Below are 21,245 nucleotides of genomic sequence, written 5' to 3'. Positions count from 1 at the left end.
GCGAGCAACAAGTCCTCTTTTCTTGCTGCTCGCAGTCAAGATAAGTACCTTCTTTGTTTACTCGATATTTTTATTGTGTTAACTGTCTTCTATGGGTTACATATGATTCTTTAACAGCGCGTTCGTACCTAACCTTAAAACGCGCGTCTTCCTTTCTTGTTGAAGCGCGTCTTTCAACGGTCGTTTTTTGGCCATTGAAGATGCGCGCGTGCACGCGCGTCCATTCTTTGCATTCTCGTCATACCGGCATACCTTTTGAGCAGCGCTCATGCCGCGTCTATATTTCCCGGTATTTCTTATAGTTTCGAGCACATTTCGCTCGTTTTCTTCTTCCCGGCTGCCTTTTTTCTCCTCAGTCAGCCGCTCTGACGTTTGGAGTCAATCGGCTTCTGCCTTTCCTGGCAGTACCGCCCCTATTTCCTGGTTCCTGCCCCTTCAGCCACTCCCTCCCACTTTCTTCATATTTAACCCCTGTTTCCCCAGTTTCAGTTTTAGGTTTATTTTATTTTAATTATATATTTATATATTTATTTTCATATACTGATTTTTAATATATTTTATTGGTTTTCCTCATTATGGTTGAGGAAGAAGATTCTCAACTCTTTCAAGAGAATTTAAAGTCCTTCATTAAGGACTCTGTACAACAGGCAGTGACTGTTTCCATGTCAGATATTACAAAGAATTTGGAAGCCTCCTTTTCCAAAATTATGTCCTCTTCCAAGCTGCCTGTTAATAAAGGCAAGAAACGTGCGGCCACCCTCCCAGGGCCGTCCAAAGGCGTTTCCTCTGGTCCTTCCATCCGAGAGGTCACTAAATCGGGTCCCCCTTCTTCTCCAGTGCATGTTTCACATTTGAGAGACACAGATGATGACGATGATGATTCTAGTCATGATGACGACATGGACGGATCGGCAGATCCATTTTTGTGTGGGCCTTTGGAGAAAAGGCGTAAAATTTCTCCGAGTGACGGTGGTGCCGTTCACCCTGTGTCTCATGTTTTGGTTGACCATGCTGGCGAACCCTTATTCGACCCTTCCTTCATGGTTCATCCAAATTCAAAGGAGTGGTATCCATCCGATCATGTGGCTGATTATGTTTCTTTCTTTTTACGCCATCCCCTCGACAAAGCCACTCGCAATAAGCTTAAGTCGGAGTGTCCCCGTCCCTCACTACCAGATAACATTACGGCAACCCCAGTTATTGATCCCAACATGCTGATGTTTTTTACCAAATTCGGCAAGGATCCCAAGAAGGGCGTTGATAGAGCTTGGTCAGGTTGTCAAGACAAGCTCCTGGATTTGGTGGGTCCTCTCACTAGAGTCTTTGACTTGGCGGAAGAGGCTAAAATGGACAACAGTCCTATAGATCCTGAGGTTCTTTCAAACTGGGCGCAACGCGCTATCTGCATGCTGGGGAATGCCAATACTCAGCTATCTATTGAGAGGAGGAAGAGTCTACTTTTGAAAATTGATCCCAAATTAGCCTCCTTAGCCTCTAAGGATGATGGCCCGTTGGCTAAGGGCCAATTATTCGGGGATTCTTTCATTAAAGATCTGGGGAAATATGTGTCCACCTTTGCCTCCCTGGACAAGGCCCAGCTTTCTATGAAAAAGATTTTTTCATCTCGGGTTTTTGCCAGGGCCGGCAAAGGCAGGAGTCGCTTTGCTGGCCGCTCCATCAGAGGCCAATACGCCAGCAGAGACTCCTACAGTCAGCAATCCCAGCTTGAGTCCTATACAGGATATAAACCAAGGTTCTATCCCCGTCGGTCAAGAGGCTACCGGCAGCGAGGCTACGCCAACAGAGGAGATCAAACCTCCGGTAAGTGTTTCCGTTTCTGGCCTTCCTCCAGTAGGAGGCAGACTGGCTCTGTTCCTCAATTCATGGTTTTCTCTCACCTCAGATCCCTGGGTAATTCAATCCATCCAAGGTTACCTGTTAGAATTTTATCAAACCCCAATTCAATCCCGCGTTCCTCTGCCACTAGTTTTTTCCCAAGATCAAACCGAGTGTTTGCGCGTCGAAATCCACTCTCTCCTTTCCAAACGCGCGATAGAACCCATTCAGTTCGACCCTTCGGGTTTTCTCAGCACCATCTTCCTCGTCCAAAAGAAAAATCAGAAATTTCGTCTGGTGTTGAACCTAAAGGCTTTCAACAATTTTATAGTTTATCGACACTTCAAGATGGAAACTATTCTCCACCTCAGAGACATTCTGCTTCGGCACGATTGGCTGGTCAGATTAGATCTTCAGGATGCCTACCTCACAGTGCCAATTCATCAATCACACAGGAAATTCCTTCAGTTCCAGTAGCTAGACTCTTTCTACCAATTCAGAGTTCTTCCCTTCGGGCTTTCTTCCGCACCTTGGTGTTTCACCAAAATTCTCAAACCCGTCGCAGCCTTTCTCCGTTCTCACGGGGTTCGTCTAATCCTTTATTTAGACGACTTTTTGTTGATGGTGCAAGACAAACGTTTGCTTCTAAACCATCTTCAACTTTGTCAGAACCTACTTCTCAGCCTAGGTTTTCTTATCAATGTACAGAAGTCGGTCCTAATTCCGACTCAAAAGTTGGAGTTTCTTGGTTTTCTAATAGACACTACTCTGTCGGTGTTGCAACTCCCTCAACACAAAGTATCCCTAATCAAGAAAGAGATTCGTCAATCCCTATCTCTCCCTCATATCTCCCTCAGGACTCTGGCGCGTCTAGTAGGCCTTTTGGCTTCTTCTATCCAAGCCATCTTCCCAGGTCCTTTACATTACCGCGCCCTTCAGCGGCTCAAAATCCGTCATCTTCACAAGGGTCTCGCTTATTCGGATCCTTTGGTTTTAGACGCCGAATCCAAAGAAGAACTTCTGTGGTGGTTGACACACCTAGATGCCTGGAACGGCAGAACTATCTTCTCTGCCGCCCCAGATCTTGTATTAGAATCCGATGCAAGTCGGACTGGTTGGGGCGCAAGATGTGGTCAGTTCTTGACTGGGGGCGCATGGTCTCTGAAGGAGTCCTTCTTGCACATCAACAGTTTAGAGGTGCTTGCAGGTACCTTTGCCATCCGCACTTTTGCAAAAAACAGAGTAAGTTGCACCTTCCTCCTCAGGATGGACAATTTGTCCGCGGTCAGGTATATCAACCACCTAGGAGGTACCAAATCCAAGATTCTATCCACTTTGGCGAAGCATCTTTGGGAGTATTGTCTTCCTCGTCGCATCTCGGTCAAGGCAGTGTTTCTGCCAGGCAGGCTGAACACAGTAGCGGATTGGTATTCCAGACATCTTCACGATTCCAGCGATTGGCAATTGCACCCTTCAGTATTCAGGCGTCTTTCTTCCATCTTTGGCGAAATGTACATAGATCTTTTCGCTTCTCGCCTCAACTCTCACCTTCCTTCCTATTTCAGTGGGAGGCCAGATCCGCAGGCTCTAGCCACAGATGCCTTCCTTCAGACTTGGCCGTCTTCCCTTCTTTATGCATTTCCTCCCTTCCTTTTCATTCCCCGGGTTCTGGCTCAAGTACGCAGACAACTGTCCACTCTGGTGATTGTAACTCCTTTCTGGCAGACCCAACCATGGTACCCAACTCTCTTGGAGTTGGCAATCGATCGGCCCATCTGGCTTCCTCACTTTCCCGACCTCCTCTTGGATCCCCAAGGCCAACAACATCAGTTAGTTCTCAACAGCTCCTTGTTTCTCATAGCCTGGAGAATTTCGGGCCGTCCTGGAGAACCCCAGGAATTTCGGAAGATGCTGCTAGACTCATCCAGCAGGCCAGGGCCCCTGGAACCTCCAGAGCCTATAAATCCGCTTGGGCCCTTTGGAGCATGTGGTGTTTGGACAGGAATTCAGATCCCTTTTCGGCGAATGTAGTTTTAGTTATAAATTTCCTGGCTTCTTTGGCCTCTCAAGGTAAGGCCAATCGCACTATTAACATGTACAGATCTGCCATCTCTGCGGAGCATCAAAGAGTTGATGGTAGGCCAATTGGGGAACATCCTCTCGTCTGCCAATTATTAAAGGGAGTAAGATACGTTTTTCCACCGTCTCCTAGATATAATGTCATGTGGGATGTAAATCTAGTATTACGATTTCTCACCTCTTGGCCTAATAATGATTTGCTATCTCTCAAACAGCTTTCGGCCAAGTTAACCATGCTCTTATGTCTGGTTTCTATCAAACGGGTCTCAGACGTTAAAGCGTTGGATGTTTCTTCCTTTTTCTTCTCCCCCCTTGGTGTTTCTTTCCAGGTCAAGAGACGTACGAAAACTAATTTAGCTTGTGTTAATTATCCATTTTTTCCCTCTCAACCCAAACTATGTGTTGGAAATTGTCTCAAAACTTATGTGACTCGTACTGCAGATTTGAGATCGTCCTCTGCCTCCCAGTTGCTTATTTCCTTTCAGAAACCACATAACCCTGTTTCTTCCCCTACTCTGGCTCGTTGGGTTAAATGGGTCATGTCTTTAGCTGGCATTGATATAAATTCCTTCGGTGCCCATTCGGCCAGAGGTGCTATGGCCTCTCGCGCCTTTTGGGCAGGATCCTCTCTTCAGGATATTCTCAAGTCTGCAGACTGGTCGAATGAAAGTACGTTTAGAACTTTGTATTGTAAACCAATTTCTCATGTTTCAGATTCAGTCATTGCTATGCTTTGAACATGCATAATATGAGCCTCCGGTCTTGTAATAAAATTGAGATTTTCCTAGCCTTGGTGTCTGAAAGGCTAGATTTTATTAAAGACACGGAGGCGAGTATTATCCCACCACTATTTTAACCCGCCCTGTATCTTTCTTTCAGTGCCAACTCCCTCTTCCAGCGTTGGCTCGACATGATGCACACGAACAACTCTTACCGATTTTGGATTCGCCCGGCAACGTCTATTCCTCCCGGATGGCTCTCCACTTTCGCCATATTCAAGATTGTTGCATGGACATTGTGACTTTGGTTTCTATTTTCTATGCCGTTTTGTTTGTTACTTCTCCTCTTTAGTTTTGAATCAAGAAAAGAGGACTTGTTACTCGCAGTTAAGATATTAGTATTGCTGTATGTTATCCTATTGGCTGTTGCAGCTATGATGTCATCGTTGTAGTTTTCTTTATTCTGGGTACTGTAGTTTTTACTTGGCTGCTGTTAAAAATTAAAGCAAGAAAAGACTGCATAATACTCGCCTCCGTGTCTTTAATAAAATCTAGCCTTTCAGACACCAAGGCTAGGAAAATCTCAATTCTAAACGACGCCAAGCCAGTAGTTTGACAACTGCTGTCCAGGCGCTTGGGTGCTAATTAAAGGGTCTACTACTTAAGTTTATGTGGCATTTGTTATCCATCGTACCACATATTATGGTGAAGGGGTAGAGGATTACGAGGAGCCCATAAGAAGTGTTTGAGGAGCTCACAGTTGTGTCCTTGGAGCATCCAGATGTCGCTCTCTGACATTTCTTTGGGTGGCTGCGGAAGAACAGTTTCGAGGTTCCATTGGTTTGCAGGGAGGAAGGAGCGACCACCAGGATATTGCTGCTGTGGTGAGTATCTTTGGGGAGATGTGTTTATTGAGGAAACGTCATCCAGGAGTTGCCGGTCTAGTGTTCTTTAAATGTCAGCCATATTCAAATGATGTATGTATTAGAAGTTTGGAGACGTGCTTATTTATGAGATGTCATTTAGGAGTTACCGGTCTAGCTTCCAGCTATAGCCGTATTGAATACTGTACTTCTTCAGAGATTGGTCAAAGCTAATGTAATCATGATAGCAGCCATTTTGAGTGTATCAGAATAATTTTCTTGGCGAACATTGCACATTAATGGAGTACATCATTGGAATTTGACAGTGATGCACACACCATTTAAGGTACTTTACAAATACTTATATACATTCCCTGGTATGTTCCGTGATGCGCACACTTATTTCATTAAGGTGACTCTCTCAGCAGATCGGACATGTTTCTTGTGCGTTCTATTCAGTGACATGCATATGTTACGGTAATACATGCACCTTATATAAATAACATTTGTGTGTTTCCCGTGGTGAAACACACACCCATTTCATCATTTCAATTTTTCTACTAAATCTGCCATTTTAAGTGTGTTCTTGAATATATAAATATATATTGTACACACATTAATTATTAGATAATGTCTGTTACATGTGGGAATACACCTCCTCCATTTTTCTCTTGCCCAAACCAGCCTTCCATGAAGTGGTAAAAATGTTTAAGGAATTTTAATAATTATTTACTAACGATTAATGGCAATAATTTTCTCTCATCTAGAAAAAAACCGTCACTATTAAATATACTAAGAACAGATGCAGAAGATGTTTTTGAACATTTACCTGCAATGAAACCACCAAAAGGAGTAGAGGCAGGTGATTATGATTGCTTTATGGAAACATTAGATGGCCTTAAAACAATGTTTTGCGAAGATCCACATATTGTTATGGAAATATATAATTTGTATACGCGTCATCAATTATTAGAAGAATCTATGGATACTTATGTTTCTGCTCTTCGCATTTTAGGAGCTGATTGTGCTTTTAGAGGACAAGTTGATACATATATTACAGGTCATCTTAATATAAGGTGTTCTAGTAAGAAAATTCAAGAACAACTATTGAGGCAACAAAATCCTACTTTGCAAGAAGCAATTGATATTGTTAAGAGTGTTGAAAGATCCATTAGCTCGTTTAAAACTATTAATGTAGATGGCACTTCAGAAATAATAGCTGTTTTAACAATGAAAACTACAAAGAAACAAATGGGTTCTAAAAATAAATTTAGTAAAACTCAAACATTATCTACTATCGCTAGTAGCAAAGTGCAGTGCACTCATTGTGGTTCAAAAACACACAATTTTCAAATTAAATTGTGTCCTACCAATGGAAAGAAATGTTTTAAGTGTGGAAAGCTGGGACATTTTGGGGCAATTTGTAAGAGTGTTGCCAAAAGTGTCAAGTATACATGGCGATGGTGCAGAAGAGGAAGTTACAGCAGAGAATGTAGTATTGTGTGTTCAAGGAAATGTTGATAGTGAGAATGAGTTGTCTGATACCAACTTAGAAAAAAATGATAGTAAAATGGAGTCTGATGTAAACAATAAGGAAGCCAACATGGTGTTCAGAAATGAAATGAAGGATATTGAGGTAGGCACAGAACCATATACACCACCAATGTCTGAAATAGTTATTGATAACAAGAAAATAAAAGTAATGGTCGATTCTGGATCTCCATATACTATTATTTGTAGCAAGTGTTTTCAAAGTAGTTGGATAAACAAAGTTTTACAACCTCCAGATGTGAAAGTATTTGGTTTTTGTGGTAAGGAAATGAATATGATAGGCTATTGTGTATCCAGGATTAGTTTAAACACACATCTATCATTTACAAATTTATGTAGCTATTGATGGGTTGCAAGTGTTAGGTTGGAGCCTTCGAGGAAAGTCTGATATTACACTCAATCCCAAACCCAAAGTGCAAGTGCGATTGTCAGAGGAAGTGGGAAGAGGACAAAGTGTGTTGAGTGCGGAAAAGAATTTGGAAAACATATTAGAGATCATAAAAGTTTATTTGGAAATCACCTTAGCAAGGTAAATGGTTTTTCTCACCAGATTGTATTAAAGAATAATGCTATATTACAAAAAAAAGAAATTGATACATGTGCCAATATCGGTTTGTAATAAATGATCTCAAATGCTAAACAAGCATTTGCAATGCAACCGGTCTTGCATTTCTCCGAGTTAGAGCTATTAGCTGTTGTAAACTCCCAACTGGACTTTTCTTGCCAAATTAAACCTATCGGCAAATGTGCAATTATTTACGTAACAGGCAAAAGTGCAGTTAACTATGTAACAGGGTAGATGTCAGGCAAAGCGCTCAACTTCTGCCAAGCGAGATCACGCTGCGAAAAAAGATAAAAAGTAGTCCACAAACCAGACGGAAAACAGTGAGCTTCGCATGTTTTCAGTACTTGGTCGCTGCGCTCGAGGAGGGCAAACCACCGGAAAAAGGCATGACGTATGCCTGCCTTCCACTAATGAAAGCAAGCAGATTTTGAAAGGCAAGCCCACAAACCAATGAAAGACACTGACGTGACATGGGTGGGGCTCCGAGCCCTTTGCTAACTACTAATGCGTCTCGCAAGCGAAACGATGGTGCTCCATGTGGGTTGGGGCATTGGGCCTCCGGCAGTAAGCGCATGTCCAACTTCCCAAGGGGAGCCTGTGCAGGTGCGATTAAGAGCAGCAGGCTCCGGGCGGTGGGCTTGGTAAGCAGAAGAGAGCTGAAACTGCAGCTTTTCCTGCTTATGGTCATACCACCCTGAATGTGCCCGATCTTGGAAACTAAGCAGGGTCGGGCCTGGTTAGTACTTGGATGGGAGACCGCATGGGAATACCAGGTGCTGTAGGCATTTTGCCTCTCGCAGACACTAGGTGCTGCACTTCTTAGCTTAATTACTCAGCTTCCTCCCTAATTTCATTTTCCACTTTTTATTTCCTGCACTCTTTTTTTCCTGTCTTCAAATAAGAAATAAAAAAGAACAGCAATAACACTAAAATACACACTTTCTAAAGGAAAACTTACAATTATTCTCCACTTTACACTCAGCCCAAGCTGAAGAAAACATTTGCTCCATGACGGGCTAAGGGATCCCTAGCTAAGGCTTTGCTTTCTTGCAGTAAGCATATGCGTGAGGTCTTAAGACCAATCCGACACTTCTTGTGATGTCATTTCCTGTCAGGTGCGATTTCACACGCCATGGTGTCATGTGCCGTGATGTCACTTGCATAGTGTCTAACTTGGTGAGTCCCCCCACTTATTTTGTTTAAGACTTGTGCCATGAACAAGCCTTAGCCCCCAAGAAATAGTGCTTGAGCCCACTACTGGCAACCAAATGGAAAAAATCAGCACAGAGTGTCGGAAATGTGATAAAAGGACGATGATGTATTCGGTGTTGAGGAATGAAATGAGTTGCAGACACTAGTGTAACAGAGTCCAAAAGCAGAGCATTCCAGAAACAGGGAATAAAAAGAGGAAAGGTGGGTACAATTTGAGTTGTTGTAAAAGCATTCCAAAGCATTTACCGGCATTTCATGGCACTGTAACAGGTGCCATTAACTCAACGATCCATTTATCGACCACAGAAAGAATGGGTGAGCAGGGCGTGTGCAGAATAAAACCTGTTCAACATAGGAAAACATCCCAGCAGAGAGCACATTACTCACTGTTGCGTCCTAAGCATTAAACTACAGACCTCTGTCTCTTTCGGTTTCACTTGTATTGTAAGAAGGGCATTATTTTGCCTGTTGTTGGAGAAAAGATTCAAAGATGAAATATCAGATTTTTCCAACAACTCCTAAATACCTTCTGTGGCACCCTGGTTTGACAAAAGTAAAGAAAAGACTGGCCACCCTCTGCCTGTACGGCATGGCGAATATGTTGCAGATGGCACTTACAGAGTGACAGAGCCTCTCCATTAAGTGAAAAAAGTGCAAGAGGTGAGTCATTGGCTTGCCTTCCCGTTTATTTCTGGATTTGTTAAGGTAGTGTAGAAGAGATATTTCTCCCGGCCAGAGTGAATTGAGGTGTCGCCACTCAGTGGGATAACGAAGAGAGAACTCCTGCATAGCAGCATCTAATCATCCTTGGGAGGGAGAATGATCGCTGCTGTTCAGAAGCAGCGTCTCCCATGGTGACTCCTCGGTGTCATGCCCTAAGGAGGGGTCCAAGGAGGTGCAGCACATGCTGTGTCAGAACAGGGTTGTCCATTGTAATTGAGTGTGTGAGAGGGGCTATCTGATAGTCATGCTAGGTTGGGGAGGAGCTGCTGCAGCCTGTGAAGATGAGAGAATCGGACGTAACCCAGAGCATTTAACGAGCATTTTCAATACAACGGGTCACGCATTTGCTTGAGTTAGAGCTATTACCATTGCAAACTCCTAACTGGACTTTTCTTGCGGTTAGGAGTTTACAAAGCTGGGGGAGGGGAATGCAATGATCTGGTATTTGCTTGAGTTAGAGCTCCTATCGTTGTAAATTACTAAGTGGACTTTTCTTGCCAAACAGACTGAAAATAAAGAGAGCGAGGGTGAGCTGGCCCTGGAAAAGCCCCCCTCTGCTGTTGGTTTATGTTTACAGAGGGAGCTGCTGGGGAGGAGGGACTGAATAAGCACCCACACTGTTGAGGTGAAACAGGCAAATGCCCCAAAAAAGTCCCTTACAGAAGAGATAAACAGGACATAGCGCAATTACACAGTACTTTGTGCTGCTCCCAAAGTGAAAAAAGGCAGGACAAAGAGGCAGAACTGACCACTAGCAAGCAAGAATTTTTGAAGGGCACTGCAACTAACAAATCAAAATGCTGGAACTCACTCTACTGTAAACTTTAGTATACAGCAGGCCTAACGCTAACACTCAACCTAAAAACATGGGTAATAAAGATTTACCTGTACACCTATTGACTCATCTGAATGGATATCTCCCATAGTTTTATTTTAAAAAAATGGAGAACTCAGAATGTGCGTTGACTTAAGATCAGTCAACAAACAAATTCTAGATGATTGTCATCCTTTACCTAGAATACAAGAATTGTTTCCCAAGTTAGAAGGAGCAAAATATTTTTCAACAATTGATCTTAAAGCAGCTTATCATCAAGTTGAGTTGACTGATGATTCCAAACACACTACTGCATTTATTACACCAGACGGAGCATACAAATATATTTGAATTCCTTTTGGCCTTGCGTCAGCTGCATCAGTATTCCAGAAGTTGATGTTTTGCCTCTTTAGGGATATTGATGGGGTAGTGGCATTTCAGAATGACATTTTCATATAGTCTGAAACAGCTAATGAGCATTTTAGTTTTCTGAGCAGGGTGTTGGATTTTTTTTTAAAGTATGACATTTAATTTAGACAAGTGAAAGTTTATGCTTCAAGGAGTAGAGTATTTAGGTCATACCATCACAAACATGGGCATTTTTCCTTTAAAAAAAGATTTACTGGACTATGAAAATTCCTGGTGACAAAGATCAACTAAAATCATATCTTGGATTATGCAAATATTATTCAAGCTCTGTTAAACTATTTGCTGATATTATGTATCCTTTGAGATGATTACTTTAAAAAGGAGCAAAGTTTGAATGGTATGAAGAACACACTGCAGCTTTCACTATCTTGAAGGCTGAAATTATTACTTCAAAACCTTTGATGCCTTTTGCTAAAGATGCAGTGAATGTGATCTTGGTGGATGCCAGTACCACTGATCTTCGTGCTGTGTTCAGTCAAGTCAAAGATGGAGTTCAGCGTACTGTTGCTTTTGCGTCCCAACCATTGACTTGTACAGAGCCCAGATACTCTACTATTGAACAGGAGGCATTAGGATGTACTTGGTCAGAGGAACATTTTAAAATATATTTATGGGGCAAATCTTTTCAATTAAGAAGTGATCATAAACCATTGATTTCCTTATTTTCTAAACAAGAAATGGGTAATGCATCAGCCATGTTGGTAAGAATATTGGTTAAGTTACATGAGTACAATTTCACAGTGGTTTATTTGCTAGGTGCTCAAAATGTGAGCTGATTGTTTGTCTAGGATGACAGGTGTTATCAGTATCTCCAGTGGTGATTAGTTGCAGTCATTTGGGTCAAACTAGTACCATAAAAAAGGTAAGAGAAAGGTTCTGATGCCTTACATGGACAGTGATATAATTACGTTTTTTGAGAATTGTTATTTGTGTTTACATTCAGACAAAGTGTTAAAGACACAGCAATCTTCGCAAGTACAAACAAATTTCCCTTAAACTCCATGGTCAAAGATAGCTATTGATTTGTTAGGTCCTCATGAAGAGATTAGCCATGGTAAAACATATATTGTTGTTTTATTTGATTACTTCTCAAAGTGGAACAGCAGAAGATTTTATGTTCTCTGTAGGTTTATCAAAATAGCAACGGTTAATAGCTACTTCCATTGATCATACTTTGGAAACAATTGAGGAATATGTGATTAATGGTTAACCTTTGGAGAAACATCTATCTAAACAACTTCAGGCATTTGGAAGGCAAAGGGTGAGCTTTTTTTTTAAAACTATGTTGTTGTCAAAGGAGAATGTATTCTTCCACCTGCAGGCATTAGAAATAAACTTATATCTATTGCTCATTTAGGTCATTTGTGTCAAACTAGTACCATGAAAAAGGTAAGAGAAATGTTCTGATGCCTTACATGGACAGTGATTACGTTTTTTGAGAATTGTTATTTGCGTTTACATTCAGACAAAGTAATCTTCGTAAGTACAAACAAATTTCCCTGAATCTCCATGGTCAAAGATAGCTATTGATTTGTTAGGTCCTCATGAAGGGATTAGCCATGGTAAAACTTATATTGTTGTTTTATTTGACTACTTCTCAAAGTGGAAGGAGATAAAATGGATTTCACAACTCAATAAAGAAGCTATCATTAGTTTCTTACAAGATGCTTTCAGGAGAGAAGGCTTCCCTGATGCTATTGTTTCTGATATTGGAGCTCAGCTTACAAAATATCTTAGGTTTTTTAAGATTGCAAGTATTCATCATATCAAAACTGCTTTGTAATCGCCAAACATGAATGGTTTGCTGGAAAGGTTAAACAAGACTCTAGTTGAGGATATTCAATTAGCTTTTAAAGCACGCATTCATGTTAAAAAAACATTTTGCAGATTTATTATGGTCATATCATTGTACACAACCTTGCACTGCTCCATTTTTTTTCCTTTTGTGCCACTTAAAGGACGAAAGCCTAAACAACGATCCCAGTAGGTAGTTTTCTGAAAGAAAAATCTGTAATTTAAAACAAAGTATGACACTATAAAAAGCAATGTGATGTAGAATAATGCTAAAAAGTACAGGATGGATATTTCAAACAACAACAAATTAAAAGTGGGAGACAATTTGAAGATCAAATTACCAAAGCATGTGAAGAGAATTTGTTCCAAATGTTCTAAAGTAGATTCATTTGAGTGGACCCAAAGTGAAAAGGTATGCAGCCATGTGGAACTCATTGTCAGATATAGCCTGGAGCCTTGCACCATAGTGGGATTCTGAACTCCTTAAATTAGCTTAAGTCTGACCATGGATATCGTGATTGGGAGAAGGTGCTTAAGATATCCTACAGAGGAAAGGACATTACTGGGTGTGAAATGTGAACTTTTTCCACTCTGAGTTTTCCCCCCAAAACCAGTGGCTTCAGGGGGATCCCTTAACAGCTATCCTGCCTCCTCAAACTCATCGTCTGACATTGCCTGCAACATTGCCCAGCTGGAGGATTTCAAATTACATTTGAGAGACTAACAGACTAACACTTAAGTTAAATCTTTGACAGGTACAACCCTGCTTGGTGTATCCATTGTGGTATGTCAAAAAACATGCCTTGGTACCAATCACCCATGAACAGTGATTACTGATTGGCGCAGTACTTTTCTTTGCTCTTAAATCTTTAAAAATATATATCTCATGTTCCCCCTTATTGGATTTCTGTCATTTTGCCTATTCTATTTGTCTTTATTTTTATAATTTGGAATTTGATTTTTTGCGGTGTGTTATTGACTTTTTAACTGTTTTGGCTCTTCAAAATGCTTTACACATGTTCTCTACATTAAGCCTGTCTGTGCTGTGTCATAGTTACCAAGGTTTGAGCTCAGGTTTAAATTACCGAAACATTTGTCTGGATATAACAGGTGGTGACCTTATTACTTGTGGTGGACTATGGTGGAGTAAAAACCATTCTAATTAATAAATCACTTTCTTGAAAGTGCCACAAATGCATCTACACTTCACCACTAACATATAGAATTATAGATAGTTAACAGTAAATAATTGGTGGGCGTGGCCAAGATGGTGACCGGAGCGGACGCTAGCAAGAGAGCTCCGCTCGCGGCCTGAAAATAATACTGTTGTTCACCCTGCCCAGACTATCCTAGTGCCTGCCAACGCGATCGTGGTGATCCCCCGGTGGTGGGGAACAAGCCCCCGGAGCGTGGTCTGCTTGCCCCGAGTGCTGGTGTGGCAGGGCCGAGGGGCATGACGGGTAGCGGTGCTGGCCGAGCAGAGGTGGCGTGGCCCGCCGAAGGAGGAACCAGCGTGTAGATGCATCGGGGCTCAGGATCTGACCACGTGGGCCCTGCGTACTTGCGGGCCCCGCGGTGAGGTCGGTGTGGCATACCGACGGGCCACCACGACGCTGAGCGATCTGCAGGCCGTGTTCAGACTTCCCGACACCGAATGAAGTGAACTCCGTGCAGAACGCCCACACAGCCTGGGGGCCGGCCTAAGAGCAATGGATGCGGAACCGAGGTGAGGACACCCTGGGAGTGCTGGTCCTTCTATTAACTGGGGGCTATATGTAATATGGCGGATGGCTTCTTGAGGACGATCGGAAGCTCTTCATATGAGGGACACTAGCCTCAAGTTCGCCCAAAGTCAAAGGGAGCACGGGGCTGGGCAGGTCGCCCCAACCAGCTCGCAGGCCTCCAATATGACAGCACGCTGTGTGAGCCAACTGTAATGTGAGCAAGGCACCACGCGACTCTCGGTGCCTAATAACATTGCTGGATTTCCTGGTCACCACAGTGCCCACTGCAGCATACGAGCCTCAAAGGGACGTGTTACCCAGCCAATGGACTGAGCTGTGTGAAGTTTGTGTAATCGCATGACGTGGGCAGAGTCACCTATAATCATGGTCAAACCAAAGCCGATAAAGCAGCCACTGCCCACTGAAAGAGTAATGCTACCCCCCATCACCGCTGCAAGCGACCATGCTGCAGCCCTCCAACAAATGAATGAGACATTGCTGGCCCACTCTACTCAATTTGACAAGCTACTACAAGCCATTATGGACACCAAGGTAACTCTGGAGGGGAAAATAGACTCGGTGGCACTGGAGGTGAACCTACTTAGAGCGGATCACTGCATGTTAGTGGACAGAGTTTCTGACAATGAAACTACAATCACAACAGTTCGACCCGAAATCAAAGAACTATAGGACCAGCTGCAGCAGATGGAGACGGAGGTTACATCACTGAAAAAAAGAGCAGAAGACGCGGAGGACAGGTCGCGGAGGAACAATGTCCGCTTTATGGGGTTTCCGGAGTGAGTGGAGATGCTTAATGCTGAGACATTTTTAGAACAATGGCTGAAAGACACGGTATTGGCAAATAATGCATCACCCTCTTTCACAGCTGAACGCGCTCACCGGAACTCGAGCAGGCCACTGCGCCCGGGAGCTCCGCCCGGGTCCTTAATAGTGCAACTCCTCAATGTCTGTGATAGAGACGAGATCCTCCAGAGCTTCAGGTCGCAGAAACCTTGGCAGTTAGACAATAATAATATTACCGTCTACCCTGATTACACCATGGAGGTGCAATGCAAGGGTGCGTCCTTCACGAGGTTTAAACAACTCTTGGGCGAGTGCAATCTTACCTATTCTTTGCTGTTCCCGGCACGTCTTCGGGTGATACACGGGGAGAAAACCCATATCTTCCCATCCCTGGAGGACGCCTGGACTTGGTTAAATGCCAAGGGCCTGGTTAAACCACATAGTGACGATTCCAAACTGGAAAAATGGATTACACCCCAATCTCGGCACAAGAAGAAATATGGAATCATGGCTCGCCCCTCCAGGACACAAGCGGCTGAGAACCAGGAGCAGGCTTTGATAGAAGCCAATCAGTTCACATCTAAACAGTATGCCACCCGTCGCGAGGACAAAACCATGAACCCCTTCCATGAGTGAAAGAATGTGAGTTAAAATTATCTAAAAATGACCTCATATCCTAAATTCCTATTTATTAATGTCCATAAAAAGGATAAGGGTAAGATTAAAAATAGGTGACGTTGTGAGGACCCGCAATGGATCCTACACAACTAAAATTTAAGGTCGACATGTTTCAGCCTAACACGGCCACTCAGGCTCCATGGCTTTCATCAGAACCTATTGCTAATTAGAATACTTGCAACTTTCAAGTAATCAACAAATGTAGTTATGACTAGTGCCACAACACTGGGAGCACAGAAGGGAATCTCAATGGGAGCTCTTCCTCTATTCCACCACAGGAAAAGGCCTATATTTCTGGAGAAGCAATCAACATCTTCTACAGATCTAATGCCATTATAGATCTGTGTAAGATTTGATTGCTTCTCCAAAAATAGAGGCCTTTTTATGGACACTAATAAATAGGAATTTAGGATATGAAGTCATTTTAACTCACATTCGTTCACTTACCCTCTCACTGAGATATCTTTCAGTTTATTTGGATAAAGAGATACCGAAGTGAATGAAGACTCTGTGATGATGCTACCCACAAAATCACCCCAAGGCGGTAGCATTCACTGTTGAGGGTAGAATACACGGTTGAGGGTCTGTTGAGAAAGATATCAATGGGCCTGGAATGATATGGCATAAGGGTTCCCATCTTTTGGTTATTAGTGTTTGGACAAAGGAAGCTGAGTGAACCTTAGAGACAGCTTCTTTCTGCCTCTGGGTTATTTTCTTACTTTAGCCAGTTGATGCCTACTGCATGTTTCTGATTCCATGTTTGGGTGTGGTAACAGCTGGACATTGTTTATTCCTCCTAGACAGCAACCCACAATGGGAGCTTAGGTGTGACCTGATGGATCTTGATGGGCCATCCTTGGCAGGATGGGAGGGGGGAGCTGGGCACAGCCTCACTTACACCTGAATAGATTGTGTCCTTTTCACGCACAAAAAGCTGCATAATCCTCTGTAATGAGCCTGGAGCCAGGATAGGAAGGACAGGGTATCTGTGCACTTCAAAGGTGTTAGAAATGGGGTTTTTGGTTGGCAGTCAGGTTACCCTCTGTCCAAGCAAGAACCCTCACTCTAGTCAGGGTAAGTCACACACAATCCAAAATTATCCTGTGCCCATCCTCTGGTAGCTTGGCACGAGCAGTCAGGCTTAACTTAGAAGGCAATGTGTAAAGTATATGTGCAATAAATCATACAATAACACAATATAGCACCACAAAAATACACCACACAGTGTTTAAAAAAATATATAATATTTATCAGGATAATTGAAGGTCAAAACGATCAAAGATGCAATATGAATTTGTAAAGATATCACAAAAAAGTGATATGAAGTGTCTTAAGTCCTTAAAAAGCAAACAGTCTCTTTCAAGCACAAAGTACTTGGTTTAAAGTGGAAAATCTCCACAAAGGGCCACAGAAGAAGAAATACGTGGAAAAATGGTGTGTGCGTAGATTTCTCCTCTGCAAACACGGACTTGCGTTGTTATTTGTTCACACGGGGAAGTCGTGCGTCGTTTTCCTGCGCGCGGACAGTCTCTTTCTGTGGGTCGCTGGGATTACCAGATGTCCCGGGGTCTGTGCGTGGATTCTTCGGTTTGTTTTCCGGCTGCGCATCATTCCGGGAATTGCATGGAACTCTCGGTCTCACGGCAGGCGTTGCGTCGATTTCCCCTCTGGAAGTCGGGCGGCATTGTCCTTGCGAGGCCATGCGTTGAAGTTCCGGTCGCCCCGAAGGTGTCGCGTCGATGTGCGGAGATTTTCTCGCCGCGGAGCAAGCTGTGCGTTTACATTTTCGGTGCACGAAGAGTCCAAATAAAAAAGAGAAGTCTTTATGGTCCTGAGACTTCAGGGAACAGGAGGCAAGCTCTATCCAAGTCCTTGGAGAGCACTTTTACAGCCAGACAGCAAGCAGAGTTCAGCAAGGCAGCAGGGCAACAGCAAGGCAGCAATTCTTTGTAGAAAGCAGTCAGGTGAGTCTTTTAGACAGCCAGGCAGTTCTTCTTGGCGGGATGCTGGTTCTGGTTCAGGTTTCTTCTCCACCAAGTGTCTGATGAGGTAGGGCAGAGGCCCTGTTTTATACCCAAATGTGCCTTTGAAGTGGGGGAGACTTCAAAGAGTGGCTAAGAAGTGCACCAGGTCCCCTTTCAGTTCAATCCTGTCTGCCAGGGTCCCAGTAGGGGGTGTGGCAGTCCTTTGTGTGAGAGCAGGCCCTCCACCCTCCCAGCCCAGGAAGACCCATTCAAAATGCAGATGTATGCAAGTGAGGCTGAGTACCCTGTGTTTCGGGTGTGTCTGAGTGAATGCACAAGGGGCTGTCACCTAAACCTAGCCAGACGTGGATTGTAAGGCACAGAAAGATTTAAGTGCAAAGAAATGATCACTTTCTAAAAGTGGCATTTTTAGATTAGTAATATTAAATCCGACTTCACCAGTCAGCAGTATTTTGTATTACCATTCTGGCCATACTAAATATGACCTTCCTGCTCCTTTCAGATCAGCAGCTGCCACTTCAACAATGTATGAGGGTAGCCCCAATGTCAGCCTATGAAGGGAGTAGGCCTCACAGTAGTGTAAAACCGAATTTAGGAGTTTTACACTACCAGGACATATAAACTACACAGGTACATGTTCTGCTTTTTACCCACACAGCACCCTGCTCTAGAGGTTACCTAGGGCACACATTAGGGGTGACTTATATGTAGAAAAAGGGGTGTTTTAGGCTTGGCAGGTACTTTTAAATGCCAAGTCGAAGTGGCAGTGAAACTGCACACACAGGCCTTGCAATGGCAGGCCTGAGACAAGGTTAAGGGGCTACTTAAGTGGGTGGCACAACCAGTGCTGCAGGCCCACTAGTAGCATTTAATCTACAGGCCCTAGGCACATACAGGGCACATTAGTAGGGACTTATTGGTAAATTAAATAGTCCAATTGGGTATGATCCAATGTTACCATGTTTAAAGGGAGAGAGCATACGCACTTTAGCACTGGTTAGCAGTGGTAAAGTGTGCAGAGTCTAAAAACCAGCAAAAATGAGGTCAGAAAAAGAGAAGGAGGAAGGCAAAAAGTCTGGGGATAACCCTGCAGAAGGGCCACTTCCAACATATCCCTCTTTCAGCCTAAAGCCAGGGTAGATTAATCAACACTCTGACGGACTTCCCTGCTTAAGGTGATAGAACATGGACAATGGCCTGCTACTGCAGGGGCACTTGCCATATCTACGTCTTTCTGAACTCAGTGAGGCTTCTTTGTCTATACTCTCTGGGGCCACTGAACTGGCCCATGGGGAACCCTTCTCATCACCTGAGGACCCCATCTGTAAAGCTCCTAACTTTAATTTGCTTACAGATGTATCCCAGTATGCAGACAGTACCACAATGGCCAACAAAGTGATGTGGTCCATTCCATTCCTTGGGTCTGACTTCTATCCCCAACCCAGGGAAAACTCTGCCCACAAGGACAGAAACCAACAGTGGCCACTGACAGCTGTCAGTGTCATGAGCCAGGCCCCAGACCATCCACTGCTAAGTGGAGACCCTGAGGGGGGCTGTTGGATGAGCTTCTCCCCCAGCTGGGGGGCTGGTAGGGAGCTCCCAAGGGGCTCCTGAAGCATCCCAGAATGGGGGGCAGTAGCCCCAGGGGTCTTGTACCCCTTCTCCATTCTCACCAGGTCAGGGGTGGGTCCCTGATACTGGTCACTCAGCCCAGGGTCTGTACCCTGAAGCTGAACAGAGGCCAGGGGTGAGTCATTCCTCACCGTGCCTCCCCATCTGGGCTTACATACCCTCCTCTGGGGAGTGGTACTGCCAGACATCTGAACTGTCAGGGCCCCCGTAGGGGTCAACCCTCTCAGCTCTCCTGACACTAAGGGAAACTCATTCCCCAGAATGCAGTCAATGGGCAGCTGGGGACTAACTATGACCCGCCTCTGGGTCACCTCCCCACCCCGCTCTAGAGACACCCGGGCCATGGGGCGGAAGAAATCTTCCCCAATGGCTGGAGTCACTCTACACACCTGTCCGGTGTACTGCTCTGGTGACACTAGTCTCTCCACAATCAAGGTAAGACTAGCCCCTGTGTCTCTCAGAGCGGTGACTGGGTTCCCATTCACTCCCACCTGGTGGAAGTGACGACTCCCACCCTCAGGGATCACCAGTTTACCCTCTGAGTCCACCTCCCAACTAAAGGAGATGAAGGCATGGTCTACGACCTGCCCCTGGGGACTACTTTCCCCTACGGCCACATGGGCCACCCCTGTAGAGGTCCCCATACTGGGTTAGTACTTTGGACAGACAGAGTCCCCCTTCCTGTGTCCTAGCTGGGAACACTCAAAGCAGCGGGGTTGGGAATGGGATGCTTTGGGCCACTGCCCACCAGAACCACCACCCTGTTTCTCAGATGGGGTATGGGAACCCTTTCCTCCCCCCTTAGTCTGGGACTCGTCTGGGTCATCTCTAACCTCCCCCTCACTCTGTCGGGGGAACCGGAACCACCCTTCTCGGGGTCACTCCCAGATGGGAAACATCCTGAACAACTAGGTCTAAACCACTACTTACCTGAACCACTACTGCTAAACAACTAAAAAGTCTCTACAACTAAGTACTGAACAACTACTGTCTAAACAACAATTGTGCCTGAATAACAATTGCCTGAACAACTAATTATAAGGTAAGATTTTCTTTTTGGTTTTTATGGTTTATTAGTTGTTTAGAATATATAAATATGTAGTAGTTGTTCAGGCAATTGTTATTCAGGCACAATTGTTGTTTAGACAGTAGTTGTTCAGTACTTAGTTGTAGAGACTTTTTAGTTGTTTAGCAGTAGTGGTTTAGGCTATAGTTGTTTAGGACCTAGTTGTTCTGTCACATATTCCTCCCAGATACCTTTTTGGACACTCTGGTTCTAGCCCAGAGGTCCGCCTACTCAGCAAGCTTCCTGGGATCAGTCAGCTTACTATCTACCAAGTGCTGGTGCAACTCTGTAAAAGTAGTATTGAGCATATGCTCTCTCAGAATCAAGTCATATAACCCTTTATAATTATCTACTTTGTTGCCCCGCACCCATCCGTTCAGTGCCTTACTGGAAAAGTCAAATAAATCTACCCATGTTTGTGTGGCTTGTTTGGTGCTGTCCCTGAACCTCTGACGGTATCCCTCAGGGGTCAGCCCAAACTTGGCAAGTAAAGTGGCTTTCTGAAGTGGGTATGTGTTTTCATCAGGTTGATCAAATGTGAGAAGTATGTCCCTCCCCAATGGCGGCACATAACCCCACATAGCTACCCCCCATTGCCCTTCAGGAACCAATGGCAGCTAACCATTTATCTATGTCATCTCCCACCACAAAACTTGGCACCACATTTTTGGGTATACGAACCTTATTTTCTCCAGCAGGTCCTGTCTGCATGCTGCCACCATTATTGCTGGATTCAGACTGTCTCGCCTTGATCTCCAGCTCCTTGAGGCT

General features: G+C 44.1%; 1 protein-coding gene and 1 pseudogene across 2 annotated transcripts in view; one reads left to right on the top strand and one right to left on the bottom strand.

Annotated features, from left to right (window-relative positions):
* LOC138267833 (N-acetyllactosaminide beta-1,6-N-acetylglucosaminyl-transferase-like) overlaps positions 1-21,245 on the bottom strand; it is a 135,621-nt gene that overhangs the window by 8,258 nt on the left and 106,118 nt on the right. Inside the window, exon 3 of one of the 2 annotated variants that reach the window (XM_069217051.1) lies at positions 12,709-12,786. The exons of the other annotated variant lie outside the window; for it this stretch is intronic. Coding sequence (XP_069073152.1) covers positions 12,709-12,786 — 78 coding nt within the window. The remainder of the gene's footprint in view (positions 1-12,708; positions 12,787-21,245) is intronic. 2 annotated transcript variants of the gene reach the window in all.
* On the top strand, positions 8,290-8,398 carry LOC138270328 (5S ribosomal RNA; annotated as a pseudogene).

The sequence above is a fragment of the Pleurodeles waltl genome, chromosome 2_1 (assembly GCF_031143425.1).
Source record: "Pleurodeles waltl isolate 20211129_DDA chromosome 2_1, aPleWal1.hap1.20221129, whole genome shotgun sequence".
In the NCBI taxonomy this organism is placed as follows: domain Eukaryota; kingdom Metazoa; phylum Chordata; class Amphibia; order Caudata; family Salamandridae; genus Pleurodeles; species Pleurodeles waltl.
This window is presented reverse-complemented; position numbering and strand designations above follow the sequence as displayed.